The following is a 14,963-nucleotide window of genomic DNA, read 5'->3' as shown; positions in this document are numbered from 1 at the left end:
GGCAGGCCTTCTCCTCCCTTAAAAATGTCCAAATGGTGTAGTCCAGCAGTGCAAAATAATGCGAGTAAAATTAATTTAACCATGGTGAAAATAATGCTCAAAAAAAGTGGAAATTATGGTTCAAAAGTACATGAAAATGCTAGATATTTGTAAAAGGGATGCAACATTTTCTCTCGTGTCTAGCTGGCTAAGGGGGGCCCTGTGTAATATTCTTTTCAGGGGCCCAAAATCTCTAGCTACGCCCCTGTTTGAAACATATGGTATCAAAAGAACATTTACCATTGATAAATTTGAACTGTTAGGGTTGTCGAGATACCAGAATTTTAAACTACAATATGGCACCATTAAAAATCAGATTCTATCATTACCTTTTAATACCATAGCAAAAATTATGGGCACACAATAGACACAGTTCACCCTGCAAAACAACAGATTATTTGCATCTAAGTCCTTATTGGCATATTATTTTATATCAGATTGATTGACTCTGTCCTCTTAAACCTAGTTTTATCAGGATGCCTCATTTGCATAATCGTCGGGACGTTAGACCCTGGGGACAGCTGTGGGCTGCAGAAGCTATTTAGTTCTTTAAAGCCAAGTCGTTGAAGCTAAAAGTTTCCAGTACCATAACAAGTACCATAAGTACCCTACAAGTTTCTGGTACTTGTAATTTGGGAGGCCCAGACACCATCATGCCATTATGAGGCCTTTTAAGTGTGTTTTACTGATACATTCACCAGTCGTGTTTGAGGTTTTGAATTGTCACGGGTCAAAATGTTATCAAAATGCTGGTAGAGGGTCACAGCAAGGATGGTAGAGTCAAACAGAAAGATATCTGGTTTATTGTTGTTAAGAAGTTGTTTTCTATTCAAAGGGTGGATTTTTAAAGCATTTAAAAAAATATATCATTAGTTAATGTTCAGTTTTGAAACTTTTTTTTATTTTATTTTTTTTAAGTATGGCATACAAAACCTAAAGGAAAGAAGCTGTTACATCATTTATAAAATATTAATGTTAATGTCATCAAAAGAGATACAAATGTCATTTTTATTTTACTTTTTTTAATGACGTGTCATTTTAGCCTGGATACCAAAATACATGCTGAGGTTTTAACTCATATCACCTTTTTTATCATTTACTTAGTTTGAAGTATACAGCAGTGTCATGATTTAACTTCAATAAAAATCTTACTTTGCAGCTTACTCCTCGTTTTAAGAGTTTGTCAATGTCTTTGGAGACATTGATGATAATGGGAAGAGTTTCCTGGGACACAAAGCATGTTTACAGGGGTAAATATAGGAAAAGAAAATTTAAGTGGCTTTACCGATGCCTATATAAAACAAAATAAATGACAGTGGCTCATATATTGTACTTTTTGACCCCATAAACATGTTCTAAGCAATGTAAAATGTTCAGAAAGCAGAGCATTTGCATTGATATCCCCTGTTTTTTTTTTTTCTTTTTTAACAAAAATATGGTAAATAAAAGGTAAATAAATTAGTCTTATGTCATGGTTGCTTTTTTCTTCAGTTGTGAACCACAGGGGATTTTTAGGTCTCATACTGGGCTGCAGACTGAAGTCTATGAAAGGCTGCACGGGAAAAAAGCAATCTATAAAATTTCAATCTCATTCACTCATAAATGTTACCAAAGCAGAGTTAGGTAAAAGGAATGAATGCCAGCTAAATACATTAAACAAATGTAATCACAATTTCTCTGCTTCCTGGCGCCTAAAGAAACATTTTTTATATATGTTTTGGTGTATATTACGTTTTTCTGACTCCCCTGTCATCTATTCATCCTGCTTTGTATCTCTTCACATGTTGTATCAGGACACTTTCCAGTATACTGAGATAGTTCCGTTAGTTTTTTTTCTTTTATTACTTTCACATGAGAGGGGATTCGGGGAAGGTCCTAGTCCCACGAGGCATCTCACGAAGTAGGCGAGTCACCTCAGCAGGCAGACCTTTACCCCTTCAAAAATTCATCTCGTTAAATGTACGAGGACACGGGCGTCACCCCGCGTCGTTATTTTCCTTACTCATCAGTTTAAGGCATGACCAGTAGATAGTCGAAGACCGTCTATACTACAGTGCCCTGGTGTCTTCAGTCAGGGTGTGACTCAATCAACGTACAAAGTGAAGTATCTCACTTTCAAACACCATCTCTATTTGTTTTGTGTAGTCTTATGAGCTAAATTAAACGGGAGATACGTTTTAACACCGACAAATAACACTTTACATCAAAACCGTGGCAAATTATTATATCGCAAAGGCTCACGGGTAATCAGGCATGACTTACCGGATTCCGAAACTCGACATGATTAATCAATCGCAGAGTACACTTCCCCCCCTGTGAACAGTTGGCTAATCCAAACAGTCTGTGTATGAGTTTGTGGCATAACATAACATAGTTAGCTGTGCCGTCTTTTTAACGTATGACAACAACAAATTGTAGTATATATTTAGGAAAATAAAGAAATTTATAATTGCATTTCGGCTTCCGCAGTCTTTGTTAAGACTGTTATGCACGCATGCGCTGTGCGGCGGTGCGAGAAAATGGCAGACGTCTCTTTGGATGAAGTGATACGACAGCGCGGTATTAACGTCAAGGCTCAAGCTAAAAGGTATCAAAATGCTACAGAATTTATCTTTTTATGCTACTAACGGTGTCAAAACTATCATAAACATTTCTATAAGCATTTGAAGAACGGAGACATTTAATAGCCATTGAGCTAAGCTAACATCAGCTCACTAAAGCTAACGTTAAGTACGCCGTAAACGCTAGCATCAGATGCTAGCACAGGCCTTTACTTCTGAAACCTGAAATTATGGGATTTTGAAAATATAGGTTGGTCATTTAAAAACACTTTTCAGATTTTTGCATGTCTTTTATCGTGTCTTTTATAATTTTTCTCGACTTTAAGTCTTCTGAAGCCATGAGCAGTTAGCTGCTGTATGTAGCATCTCCAGTCTTGCGTAGCTATTCATCGAGCTAATATTTAAATGTGCAACAAAACAAGTTTTATCACTCTCTGTGGTGTTTGAAGTTAGGGCCGTGGCTCTCAGTACAAAGAAAATAAGATGCAGCACAATGAGAAGAATACAAAAGTAATTTATTCATTTAATTCCCGTTTGGTAAGGTACTGCATCCACATACAAAGACATAACATGATGTAACATCAACAGAAGGAGCTCGGCAAGATTACAGTATACCAGCTATGTACAGCCAGATATTAGCCAGTTGGTGCTAATAGTTTGTAAATAAACTTTACAGTAATAGTGGGGTAAAAAGAAAATAACATGTTAGAAAAGAGAGAGGAAAACATAGAAGACTAACAGAATTTCAGTGTTTACTCTTCCCTACTTAATTCATGTATTTGGTTTTATATCATGTCTGCATAAATTTAACTGTTTTCTATGTTGGTATTTTGTGTTTAATATGTGTTTAGTTGTGTTTGGATGTTCTCTTTTGTACAGTTATCCCTGTAGGGGTTCTTCTGGTCATGTTTCTGGTGGACTGATGTTGTTTTTTGATGTGAGACACATCTGCACCATGAATGAAGTTATCCACCGAGTTAGAGTTTGAACACATTATTCATATAAAAGCATACTGTTTATCAGTATGTATTGCCTTGCTTTGAGGTTGACTCTGTTTTATTTTTGTCAGAGAAGATCCACCTTACCACAGAGTTTCATAAGTTACTGCCCCTCTGTCATATTGTAAATAATTAACACTTTAAAGCGTAGTTTAACTGTGTGTTGTTTGGACTAATATAATTATGTTTAAAGTGTTTAATATAACTATATATGAGTTATATTAACACTGTCAATTTTAATGTGTGTTTTAATTTGTTAAAGATGTGTGACTTTAGCTGATAAACCTGGTTGGAGATCTATTCTTTTGTTGTTCTTGTCAATAAAGAAAATTATTATTTTAATGCACAACCCCTCAGTAGCTACACAGTACTCAGGGTAAACTTTGAATTAAATTACCTTTACCTGAGTAGATTTATAGACTCAGACTTTTACTTTTACTTAAGTAAATTTTAACCAAACTAACTGTACTTTTACAAGAGTAGAAAAGTTTTGGACTTGTTGATAAAAGGCAATTTAGCTGAAGTTTTTTGGGGTTGGAATCACATATATAAAGAGGGTCCGTGCCTCCTTTACAACAGTTTAAGACTGCATAATAATTTATGTGATGAAACTTTTCTGTAGCAATTAGTGGTGCTCTCGAGTGAGTTTTTAAAAGTTAAAAGAACTGACATTATCATCCCAGTTGATGCGATGAAACTATGGATGAATTTAAAGAACCCTAAATGTTTCTCTTTCTCAGACCAATGTTTGGACGAGGAGCAGGAGGAGCAGGAGGAGCTAGCAGAGGCTTTGACGCCCGGCAGAGAATAGGGGTCAATGATGTTAGACAGCGGCTCGGAGGAGGACCAGGTAAGGGGCTAACATGACTGTTCAAAGTCATTAAGACACATGAAAAGTTGTATAAAACCATACAGTGTCTGATATTTTAATTGTCTTAATTATACAAATATAATAAAGCTTTAAGAAAACATCTGTATAATAGGAAAGGCAAATACAAGAGGGATAAATCTATAAAAACTGCATGGGATCACCTGCACACTGTCTGGATTTTATTGCTTAGGCAACACTCTAATACCAGCATGTTGACTACTTTTTTTAAATTTAGACTTTGAGCAGAATTCATCTACAATTTTTGGTGTGTTAAAAGGAAAAATAACCTACAAGTGTGTGTACAGGACTTCTATTTTTGTTGATATGGTATCAAACTGGTATTGATATTGTTTGATTTGCTCTTGAATCACATCCAAGATTAAATTCTGGTATTGTGACCACTCTCAGCTGACTCAAAAGTTTTAATTTTCTAGTGTTAGTGATTTATTTCCCGACAAAACCTTCCTCTCCTCTCCCTTCAGGTTTTCAAGTAAAAGATGCTCGAGACATGCTGGGTCAGAAAGACGCCCGCTTCAAAATCCGAGGCAAAGGAGGAGCGGGAGGAGTGAAAGATGCTCGTCAGATGATTAACTCACGCAAAGAGGGGCAGATTCAGATCAACGTCCCAGTACAGACAACGCAAAAGCCAGCAATAACGCACACACTACAGGGCCAGACACACATGCCACAAATACAGATCCACACCAACAACAACCTCGCAGGGGGGAATCTGAGGCAACTCACTCGTAATGTACAAGGACTGAATGTGAGAGGCAGCGTTACTCCACAGCTGGGTAGTAACAAGAGAGTGATGGACGCTCGAGATAGGCTAAGCCTGAAGAGGAGCATTGGAGGGACGCCGACACAAACAGCTGCTGCACCACCACTAAAAATAACGAAGACCATCCAGGTGAGGTTTGAACAAGTAGATGCTTACTTTTACAGTATGTGTAGTCAATGTTGGTTGAAAAAAGTGCATGAACACACTCGCTGAAACCTAATCTGTGTTTTGTTTTTAAAACAGCAACGACCAATAGGGATGTCAGGAGGAATACGTGCAGCCACACAGGTAAAGCCTTTTTTGATGTGTTGCACGGGTTGGCTGGTTCTACTTGAGATTTTACCTTTTTAAAGACAGTCTTTTCTTTGCTACTATGACTTTGCAAAATATTACTTAGTGCTGTGTTCATGGTGGATTAATGTTGGGTCCTTGTAAATAATACAACAAAAAGTAGGTTCAGACCTGCTCTTGAGATAACATTGATTAGGATTGGGCACTATACAAATAAAGGTTGATTAATTGAAGCATTGATGTAATCATTCAAGTAACATAGCAGTACTCCCACGCTCTAGCTCTTTAAGGCTACAGTAGCTTAGCTCTGTTTCAGACTGGGTGCGTGTTTTTCTGCGTCCTGCCAACGTCACGGCTTTTACACCAGCTGCCGTGGCTGTATCTTCCTCCTGTCACAGCCCTGTCTTTCTTCATAAGTTTGACCTCAATAAATCTCCCTTCATGTGACTTGATTCAGTGAATAACCAGAGGCAAAAATAATCAGAAGGGAAGCATTCTGTATGAACAAGGTGAGTTTTTAAACAGAAATGCTTAACTGGGCGTTTACTTTGAAAAGCACAAACCATAGCTGTACTGTTATCTTCCTAGTGACATATCCTACTGATGTGGAAACAGAAAGCTTCACTGATTGTTGACATTTAGGGAACAGCTTCATTAGATGTTTGCCTTACTGTCATCATCTGGGTCACCATTAACCACATTGCAAAGCTATGTCAATATGAGCACACATATCTACTAAAACAAATGAGGCCATCTGTTGATAAGTTTCCGGGCTTTTTTGGTTGAGAGATGCATGCAGCTCATGGAAAAAATAGAGGAAACTTTCTGCTTTCTACATTCTCTGCGTGGGAGACGTGGTCATGCAGGCAGCCAGAAAGCCCTGACTTGTTAACATGCAAACAGAAATTAAATCAAGTGATGTCACTGCAGCGTCTCATGTACCCAGTCTGGAAGCACTGCACCATGTCAGCTGTGAGCAGCAAAAGAGATGTTTGGAATTACTGTGATAATAAAGACACTGAAAATATGTGGTGTTGATGTGTTAAACTTGCATATCATAGAAATATCAGTTCAGTTCTTAAAGCTTAAAGCACAAGGAGTCTTGTATCACATTGTTCGTTTGCCCTCTCAGCACATGTTGTTGTGATGACGCCAGATCAGAGAAAACTGGCCTGATATTAAAGAAAATAAGTACTGGAAAAGTGCTTCTATTAAATATTATATAAGGAAGAGGCTGTAGCAAGCTAATGGTGTTTTTGGAACTAGAGTACCACCATCATATCACACAGCTATGAGTGTGGGAAACATGTATGAGGAAAGAGCAGCAGAATTAAGGCTGATTTGAAATGTTTTAGACAAAGGCCTAGTCCAGGTGTAGGCAGGTGTTTTTTAAGAACTGAGGTTTTCCTTTTCTGTTTTTTTAAAATAATCCCATCCACACACACTGTTCTCAAATACTTTCATCCACATGAAAACTCAACAACACCTTCTTGCGTGCTGCAAAGAGCACGCCACGCCAGTGGTGGTCTGTCCTTCTCTGTGTGGGCGAAGCAGCGCTCTTAGACAGCTACAATTTCGTCAAGGACATCAACCTCTGCTTTCAAAAACACCCAGCTATGTGTCGACAAGGCCAAAGCATCTGTTACCACAGACTCAGAGACAGATAGCAGCACCACAGAGTCATTTTTAGTTTATATATATTCACTTTGCAAGCATTTTTTTATCTGTCATATTATGATGAAAGCACTGGAATATTGAAATAATAGAAAACAACTAGAAGCTGTGGATATGATGGATGAAGATGGACACAATGTCTTCTTTTATTAACATGAGTTGTTTTATCTCCACAGCCTGACTCAAATGATCATGACGGCATCGCCAACAAACAAATGAAGATCACAACAGCTAGCAGTATGCTCCAATCACGGGTAAGGACTACTACTTGACAGCTGAACTAATATACAGTCAGAATAAACCGATCCAAACACAGTCTGTAAGTTAGAATGATGCTATTAGGTGGAATTCTTCTTTTAGTCGAGTGGTTCCCAAACTTTTCCTGTGCAGCCCCCTACCCCTCACTATAAACATCAACATGGAAAAATATGTAAACACACAGTGAAAACACTTTCAGTCATGATATTTGCAAATGAATCCCTTTTTTTTATCGACTACACCATTAAACTTTAAAATTTTGTAGCAATAACAACCATCCCCTTAAACAGAGTTTTAAAGATCCGACTCTGAAGATGAACATTCCCTGAAAATAAAAACTTAATGAACACCTTTAAGATTTACCCCCAGTCCCACATAACTTCAGTGACTGTCATGGGCTTATTTGATGCTAGAGATGAGTCTTGGGTGCAGCTGCGGCTCTCAGTTACATTTCAATGACCAGCTTTGATTTCTTATGTCTTGATTGGGGCAGCAGTAAATCTTATCTCACAGGGGCAGGATGTTGCAAAAGGAAGGAGTGTTGTCAGGGCTGTCCTGCCTAGCATTAGGTGCTCCTTTTCCACTCCAATCCTAAATGTAGACAACATCTTGGACCTGAACTGCAACTGCAGTCCCCCCCTCCACTGTCATTATGTCACGCCCCCTTATTGGGTCCCTCAGCCCACTTTGGGAACCACTGTGTTAGTCTGACTAAAAGTGTCTTAAAATCCACTTTAACTTGCTAGTCTGACTGACACCATAAAAAGATGAATTCTTAAAGTCTGACTAACACACCTGGATAATCTGGTTTGGGATCAAGTTATTCAAGCACAAATTTACCTCATTTGGCCTGAAACTGGTCCTGACATTCTAAACATACTCCATAGTTTTCACATTGGGCTTTGACCCTGAAGTCAACAGCATAAATGTGTAGAAGAATGTATGGCAGAAAACAACTAGGTAATCTGCACTGTCCTGTTCAAATGTATCCCCATGGTCCAATTTGTTTGACTAGTGTGAATGATTTGTACTTTACTTGAGCATGGCACGTTTCCTCGGCCCAGGTGCAGATGGAAGAGTTGGGCGTGGGCATGGTACCGTTCGTGCACAAACACAAGAGTGGCATTACATGCACTTGATCTAAATGGATACCTCACCTTGTATAATCAAAAATCCAGAGTTGTTAACGGGTTGCATTCAATCAAAATGACTCTGAATAAGCCACAAAGTCAGTAAAGTTGCAGTCATTCTCTCTGTGTTGTTCTCCACCATGCCCGCTCTACAACCACACTTCTTGTAAAAAAAGCCATGCATGTGTTACGTGACGCTGTGATCATGTGTGTACAAGAGTTGGTCTTGGAGCAGCGTAAGTGCATGCCAGCAGGAGACTGCAGAGGGGGGACAGTTGTGCTTCAGCACAGTACAGGGCAGTTGGGCGTAGTGTGAGTGTGCCTTTAGAGAAAACAACACATGCAAAGAGGGTCCAGGTTTCACCATTCCACATACAACCAGTCAAACCAGACCGGTTTGGTCTTTGACGCAATTCAGTCGACCTGGCTGAAAGGTGGCAAACCACTACATACTGTAGAGGAGTCAGACATACTTCTGTCTATAAATGTGTTCTCCCTTGGTGTTTGTTCACTGAGAGAAAGATAGTTGTCCTATTATCTGGCCTAATCAAGCTATAATTGTAACTGTACATATAAACATATTGACTCATTTTGTTCCTAAAGTCAGAAGGTCTGAATGATTACACTAATTATTTTCCATTCTTTTATTTTGTTCAGCCTGGCACGCTGGGCTCCACGTTCTCCATGTCGGCACCGATCACCAAGGTGGTTAAAAACGATGCTTACACAGCTCCACGCCCTCCTGTCCCCGTGGCTCCTACCCGGCCCAACACGAGTGCCGCTGCAGCCCGGTCCTCAGCTGCAGCCTTACAGCCCGTCTCCAGAACTCTGCAGCAAAACACAGCAGAGTCTAGCACAGCAGCTCCCACTCCTCCACAGGTAACCATCTTTTTCGGCATCATTTATTAACCAGTAGAATTGGGAAATTGCCTGCTTGTTTGATGCAATAATTATGTTGCCTTTTGATCAATACCATCCAGGCTAGTTGGTGTTTAAGAACCACTCATTAGGACTGCTGCATACTGAGAACTTCTGTGCTTCTTTATTACTTTTGTACCCTTCTTATGGTGTTTTTGTATTTATTTCCAGCCTGCTTTCAGTCCATTGGAGGGGACAAAAATAACAGTGAACAACCTGCATCCACGGGTCACAGAGGAGGACATAGTGGTGAGTAAATCTTTCTCACAAAAATCTTCTTTTTGTTTCAGGCTTGTCAAGATATGGGCCTTTAGATATTAGATATGAAACTAGTAAAAACAACTATATTGATAGCTGTTTTGGAACCATAGCAAATATACCTAGGAAATTTCTTGTTCTCAATCATCAAAAATTGCTGAATGCTGTCTAAATTGCACCAGTATGGTACAGAAATGTTACCAATTTAGACAGTGCTCTCTCTCGCAGCAGTTTTTAAATAAAATATGTCCGAATATCTGTATTTTTGTGTATCTTAAATATCCGGAATATCAAACTCAAACATTCTGACAATTTTTGTTTGGCACTGTAGTATTATCATCACTCATTCAGTCCATGTCTCCACTCAGGAGTTGTTCTGTGTTTGCGGTGCCTTGAAGCGAGCCCGGCTGGTGAAAGTGGGTGTCGCTGAAGTGGTGTTTGTACGTAAAGAGGACGCAGTGAGCGCATACAGGAAGTACAACAACCGGTGCCTCGACGGTGAGTGATAACATAGCCGTAGGTTTTGGGGTTATGATTGTGTGTGAAGAAGAGCAGGGTCAGATGTCGTCAGCAGCAGTGAGATTCAAAGCTTCCTGTGAATCATCCATTTGATCTTTTCCTCCCGTCTCTTCCCAGGGCAACCGATGAAGTGTAACCTTCATATTCAGGGAAACGTCATCACTTCTGATCAGCCTATTCTATTGTAAGTGAGCCTGCAAACTTCTTTCTCCTTTCTTACATATGTTAGACCTTTATGTAAGACCCTAATCCTGCAGAATCAAACTGAAACAAACACACCCATACACTGTTCTTTTCGTGCTTTGTCTCTTGCCCTACAAAATTTACTATGTAAATTGATGCATGCAACGCACTTTGAACACCTTTTTTAAATGTTGAGTAGGGGGCTGCATATTGAGGAAAGAGATTTTTTTAGCGCTGCAATTTTTGGATCATCAGAACTTAGCCATCACCTAATTGCATGCAATTTTATCGCCCTCGTTCATCTCTTATTGCAAGCTGATGCAGAGCATGCTGGGATACAGAGGGGGCTGCCAGCGCCACTTTTTACCATCTTTTCTCCATCAGAAGATCTTAATCTCAATTTAAAGAGAGAGTTGTATATTGCTAAGTAAATAGACCTCATGGAGCACCTGTTTCAGTGGAAAGATTCCTCCATCAAAAACAAGTGACAGGAGGAGGTTAGCAGAAATGTTGGTTATTAGTCCATTCTTCGTAACAATCAGTGTTATTATGGGATGAGAGCTCAACTAAGGTTTACAGGATTACAAACTTAGTACCAGGGGTGTGTGGTAAACTAGCATCAATACCATCACTGGTATTATTTTTGCCACTTTTATGGATTTTATTGAAGCCATCATTTGTTGTGTTGTAGCGCACAAATAAAGGCAAAAATCTACACCATTGATAGGTCAAACTGCCAGTCACAGTAGTGGGCTAAGTTTTGAGGCCAGTAACTGAATGCCACCTCCTAGTGTCAGTGTAGTTAACATGCCACAGTAAACAGGTAAAACATGTTTTCTCTTCTCTAGAAGTTTAATGTAATGTAATAAGGGCAACATATGGCAAGTATGCTTGCTTGGCAGAGCCTTTAGTTCCTGCGTTGAGTTTCCGTCAGCCTGTCTAGAGCTTTAACACAAGCTGTGAGCTGCAGCGGATAAACTCAGTTTATCCTGAGCTCAGTGTTGTAGCAAACACGCTATTTCTGCCAAGTTGTCTTTAATAAAAGTCTGTAGTTGCTGTTTTTCTCAAGTGCTTTAATTGTGAATGCTCACATCTGGAAATGTGGTGTCGTCAGTGGCGGCTTGACGCAACTCAGCAGGAGAGAAATGAAACTTAAAACTACATGAGCGATGGCAGAGAGCATTTTTCTGTGATCTTGTGTACAGACATGAGTTGGGTATACCTTTTTATAGGTTTGTTTTTAAGAAGCACTTAAAGTGTCATCTATTTTAACTTTGTAATATTCCTGATATAATACTGTTGCTGCAAATAGCTAAAAAATACTGTTTAATTTTGCTTTAAACACTGAGATTCATTAAGGAGGTAGATAGTTTAAACCTTTTCACCTGTGGCAGACCCCCAAAACAGACTGAAGCTTATATACCAGCATGACTTGTATTCCAGATTTTACTGTAAATTAATAATCAGATCTTTGTCTATGATTTTTGACGTGCATGTTCCACACAGCTCTCAAAATGCCATGCTTTCTTCAGCATCATTTTATCTGACTAAATGTGACATCTCTCCTCTCGCTGACTCATACAGGAGGCTGAGCGACACTCCCGGCACAGGCAGCGGCACAAAGAAAGACGGTCTGCCCCCGTCCTTGTCTCGCCCCGCGGGTCAGCGAGCTTCCTCTCAGCCCACTCCGGAGGTGGACCCCCAGACCATCCTCAAAGCTCTGTTCAAATCCACGACACAGTCCACCTCCACCACCGAGCCGCCAAGCTCACAGGCCACCGCCTTCCGCATCAAGATATAACTTGTGTCGTGTGAATAATTCTGTTCATAAACATGTTTCTGCATTTAGTGTTCACATACAAACCTTCATTTTCACTGTGACAGCAGGCAGCCGTTCATCCTCTCATTAGAAACTGATTTTGTACACATTTGATAAATGCGACCACCTTAATGGAGACAGAACATCCTGATTTTTGGTTTTTAGGTACTGAAATGTCAAGCGTTTGTTCTTAAGATGCACCACTGAAGGACGCATAATTATATTTGTTATTTTAATGCAACATGGTGGGGGATGCCGGATTAAATCAGGTGTTTGGGAATTTTCTTAAAGTTTTTTGTCACATTAACAATAGCTCCTATGAGTTTTTAATACTTGGGTTTAACGAAAATATTGACATATCCCTAAAGAGGTGGAAAAAGAGCTAAAAAGATAACTTTCTGACACTAAGTAATGCCATAATTGAGGGGTTTTGTTATTCTTAAGGCCTTGAATGTCCACACAGGCATGTTCAATCATAAGGTTCATCTCTTTTTAGAATTCCTGAATGCATAAAATGATCTAAAGACTAAGAGGTAAAGAGAATAATCCAGCTGTTTTTAGTATGTATCTGATGGAAAAGGACATTGGAAACGGCGGCACACCTTTAAGACATTAACTGAATCAGGGATGTGCAGAAACTATAACACAGTGTTTTCATGAAACCAGCTAACAAACTGTCATATTATGTTTATTTTCTCCATTATTGCTGCACCAGTTGTTGTTGTGCGACTGGTTTTTGCTTTGTTGTACACATTTCAAGCAGGACATGTTAAAATTCTTCCCGGTGTATGTTGGATACGTTTATGTTCCAGGACTGTAAATGGCTTTTTTGTTGCTTTCTCGGTTTGTAAGTGAAGAAGAGAGTAGAGATCAGATCTGTCTGTGAAATGTTGTCATTAAACATTTAGCTTTGTACGTGTTGTCTTCAGACTCCTCTTTAAGTCTTCTGTTACTCAACTGATGCATTTTTGAGAAAGAGAGTTGATAGATGTGTAGCATTATCCCAACTTACAAAAACCCATATCCACTGATCACAAGTTAAGGTGATCAGTTCTTTTTTTATCCCTCATGCTCATTGGATCCTCCACAATCACTATGAACACGCTATAAATACTAGACTTGCTTGAGGTTCTTGAGGACCTCTCCTCCAAAAGGCTTCTTCTGTTGGAGAAGCCAAACATCTTCAAGAAGTCCACCTTGTAGATATCTTGCTTGGCATTTCAGGAAGGATACCCTCCGACTGGTAAAAGCGTATGAGCAGACAGATGTGAATTTAGTGGACTACAAGAACCTGAGATGTCAACAGGAGGCAAAGCGTTCTCAACCGAGTCAAGTTGCCCATTTGGATCAAGCCTTGGATAACTGTGACCTGGATGAATGAAAACCTACATGAACAAAAAGTCTTACCACCACCAAATATGGCAAATCTATGGCAAACACCAGCAGGGACTAATGACATTGTATTCATTAAATGCTGGCCCCCTTTTGCAGCTATAACAGCCTCCACTCTTGGAAAGCTTTCCTAAAGATTTTGGAGTCTGTGGGAATTAGTGCCCATTTATTCTGTAGAGCAGTGATACTCAATGTGTGGCTCTTTTCTGTCTTAATTTGAAATATTATTCTCTCAATCAGTTTGTTTCCCACACTTATACGGGAGGCTTTAATTGTCAACCTCTATTTTTTTCCTCCCTTTTTTGCCACTTCACCAATTTAAGCCGCCTTTTCCCATTAGATGCCACTTTTTCTCATTTTGCCACTCTTTGCTGCTTTTTCCCATTTTAGTCACATTCCACTCATTTGTTTACAAAGTTGTTGCCTCCCTTTGACCATTCTTGCCACGTGTAACTCATTTTTTGTCACATTTCACCCATTTTTCAACCAGTTTTTGCCACTTTATGCCTATTTTGTCCCTCTTCACCCTTTTTTTTTGCTGCTTTTGACCATTTTGCTACTTTTAACTTATTTTTGTTGCCATTTTAACCCATTTCTCCCACTTTTCACCACTTAGATTGTGGTTTTGCAGGGTTGAGAAACACTGCTGTAGAGCATTTATGAGGACAAGGACTGATGCTGGACGAGATGGTCTGGCTCGCAGTCTCCCTTCCAGTTTTTCCCAAAGTTGCTTGATGGGATTGAGGTCTGCCCAGGCAAATTCTTTCACACCAAACTCATCAAGCCATCTCTTTATATTTCTTGCTTTGTGCACTGGGGCACAGTCATATTGGAAAAGAAAAGAGCCTTCCCCAAACTGTTGACACAAAGTTGTAAGGCTGGCATTGTCAAGAATGTCTTGGTATGCTGAAGCATTAAGACTGGCCTTCACTGGAGATAATAGGTCTAGCCCAAACCCTGAAAAACAGCCCCATACCATTACCCTCCTCCACCAAACTTCACAGTTGGTACAAATGCAGTCATGAAATGTTCACCCAGAACATTTGAGAAGTGTGATCTGTCACTCCACAGTCCATCCAACCCCTTCCATGATGATATGAGGCTTGCACGAGGTTGCATGACCATGCAAATCAATTCCATGAAGCTCCTGCTGCACATTTTTTGTGCTTCGATTAATGCAAGTGGACGCTAAGAACTCTTCAGCTATGGAATTTGACGACTTAAAGCACCATGCACCCAGCAGTTGTTGACCCCGCTCTGTGATTTTACGT

The 14,963-nt window shown here is 39.6% G+C and overlaps 1 protein-coding gene and 1 non-coding gene across 2 annotated transcripts; one reads left to right on the top strand and one right to left on the bottom strand.

The window, feature by feature from the left end:
• Positions 1–1,904: 1,904 nt before the first annotated feature.
• On the bottom strand, positions 1,905–2,058 carry LOC121504023. Its single transcript, XR_005991407.1, has one exon. It is a non-coding gene; the product is annotated as a U12 minor spliceosomal RNA (small nuclear RNA).
• Positions 2,059–2,534: 476 nt separating this feature from the next.
• On the top strand, positions 2,535–13,215 carry poldip3 (polymerase (DNA-directed), delta interacting protein 3). Its single transcript, XM_041778536.1, has 10 exons — positions 2,535–2,626; positions 4,339–4,448; positions 4,952–5,379; positions 5,494–5,538; positions 7,392–7,469; positions 9,261–9,482; positions 9,693–9,770; positions 10,148–10,277; positions 10,416–10,482; positions 12,066–13,215. The coding sequence occupies exons 1-10, from the start codon at positions 2,559–2,561 to the stop codon at positions 12,280–12,282; spliced, it is 1,443 nt and encodes a 480-aa protein (XP_041634470.1). The 5' UTR covers positions 2,535–2,558; the 3' UTR covers positions 12,283–13,215.
• The last annotated feature ends 1,748 nt before the right edge of the window (positions 13,216–14,963 follow it).

The sequence above is a fragment of the Cheilinus undulatus genome, linkage group 21, assembly GCF_018320785.1.
Source record: "Cheilinus undulatus linkage group 21, ASM1832078v1, whole genome shotgun sequence".
Lineage (NCBI taxonomy): Eukaryota > Metazoa > Chordata > Actinopteri > Labriformes > Labridae > Cheilinus > Cheilinus undulatus.
The sequence above is the reverse complement of the archived record's forward strand: the minus strand, read 5'-3'. Positions and strand labels throughout refer to the sequence as shown.

What these genes read in the sequence shown, in the direction of transcription:
- poldip3 (XM_041778536.1), top strand. Translation starts at nt 2,559, where the DNA reads ATGGCAGACGTCTCTTTGGATGAAGTGATACGACAGCGCGGTATTAAC. An exon ending in GCAGTATGCTCCAATCACGG is followed by an intron (nt 7,470 to 9,260) that starts GTAAGGACTACT and finishes TATTTTGTTCAG; the next exon opens with CCTGGCACGCTGGGCTCCAC. An exon ending in TCACAGAGGAGGACATAGTG is followed by an intron (nt 9,771 to 10,147) that starts GTGAGTAAATCT and finishes GTCTCCACTCAG; the next exon opens with GAGTTGTTCTGTGTTTGCGG.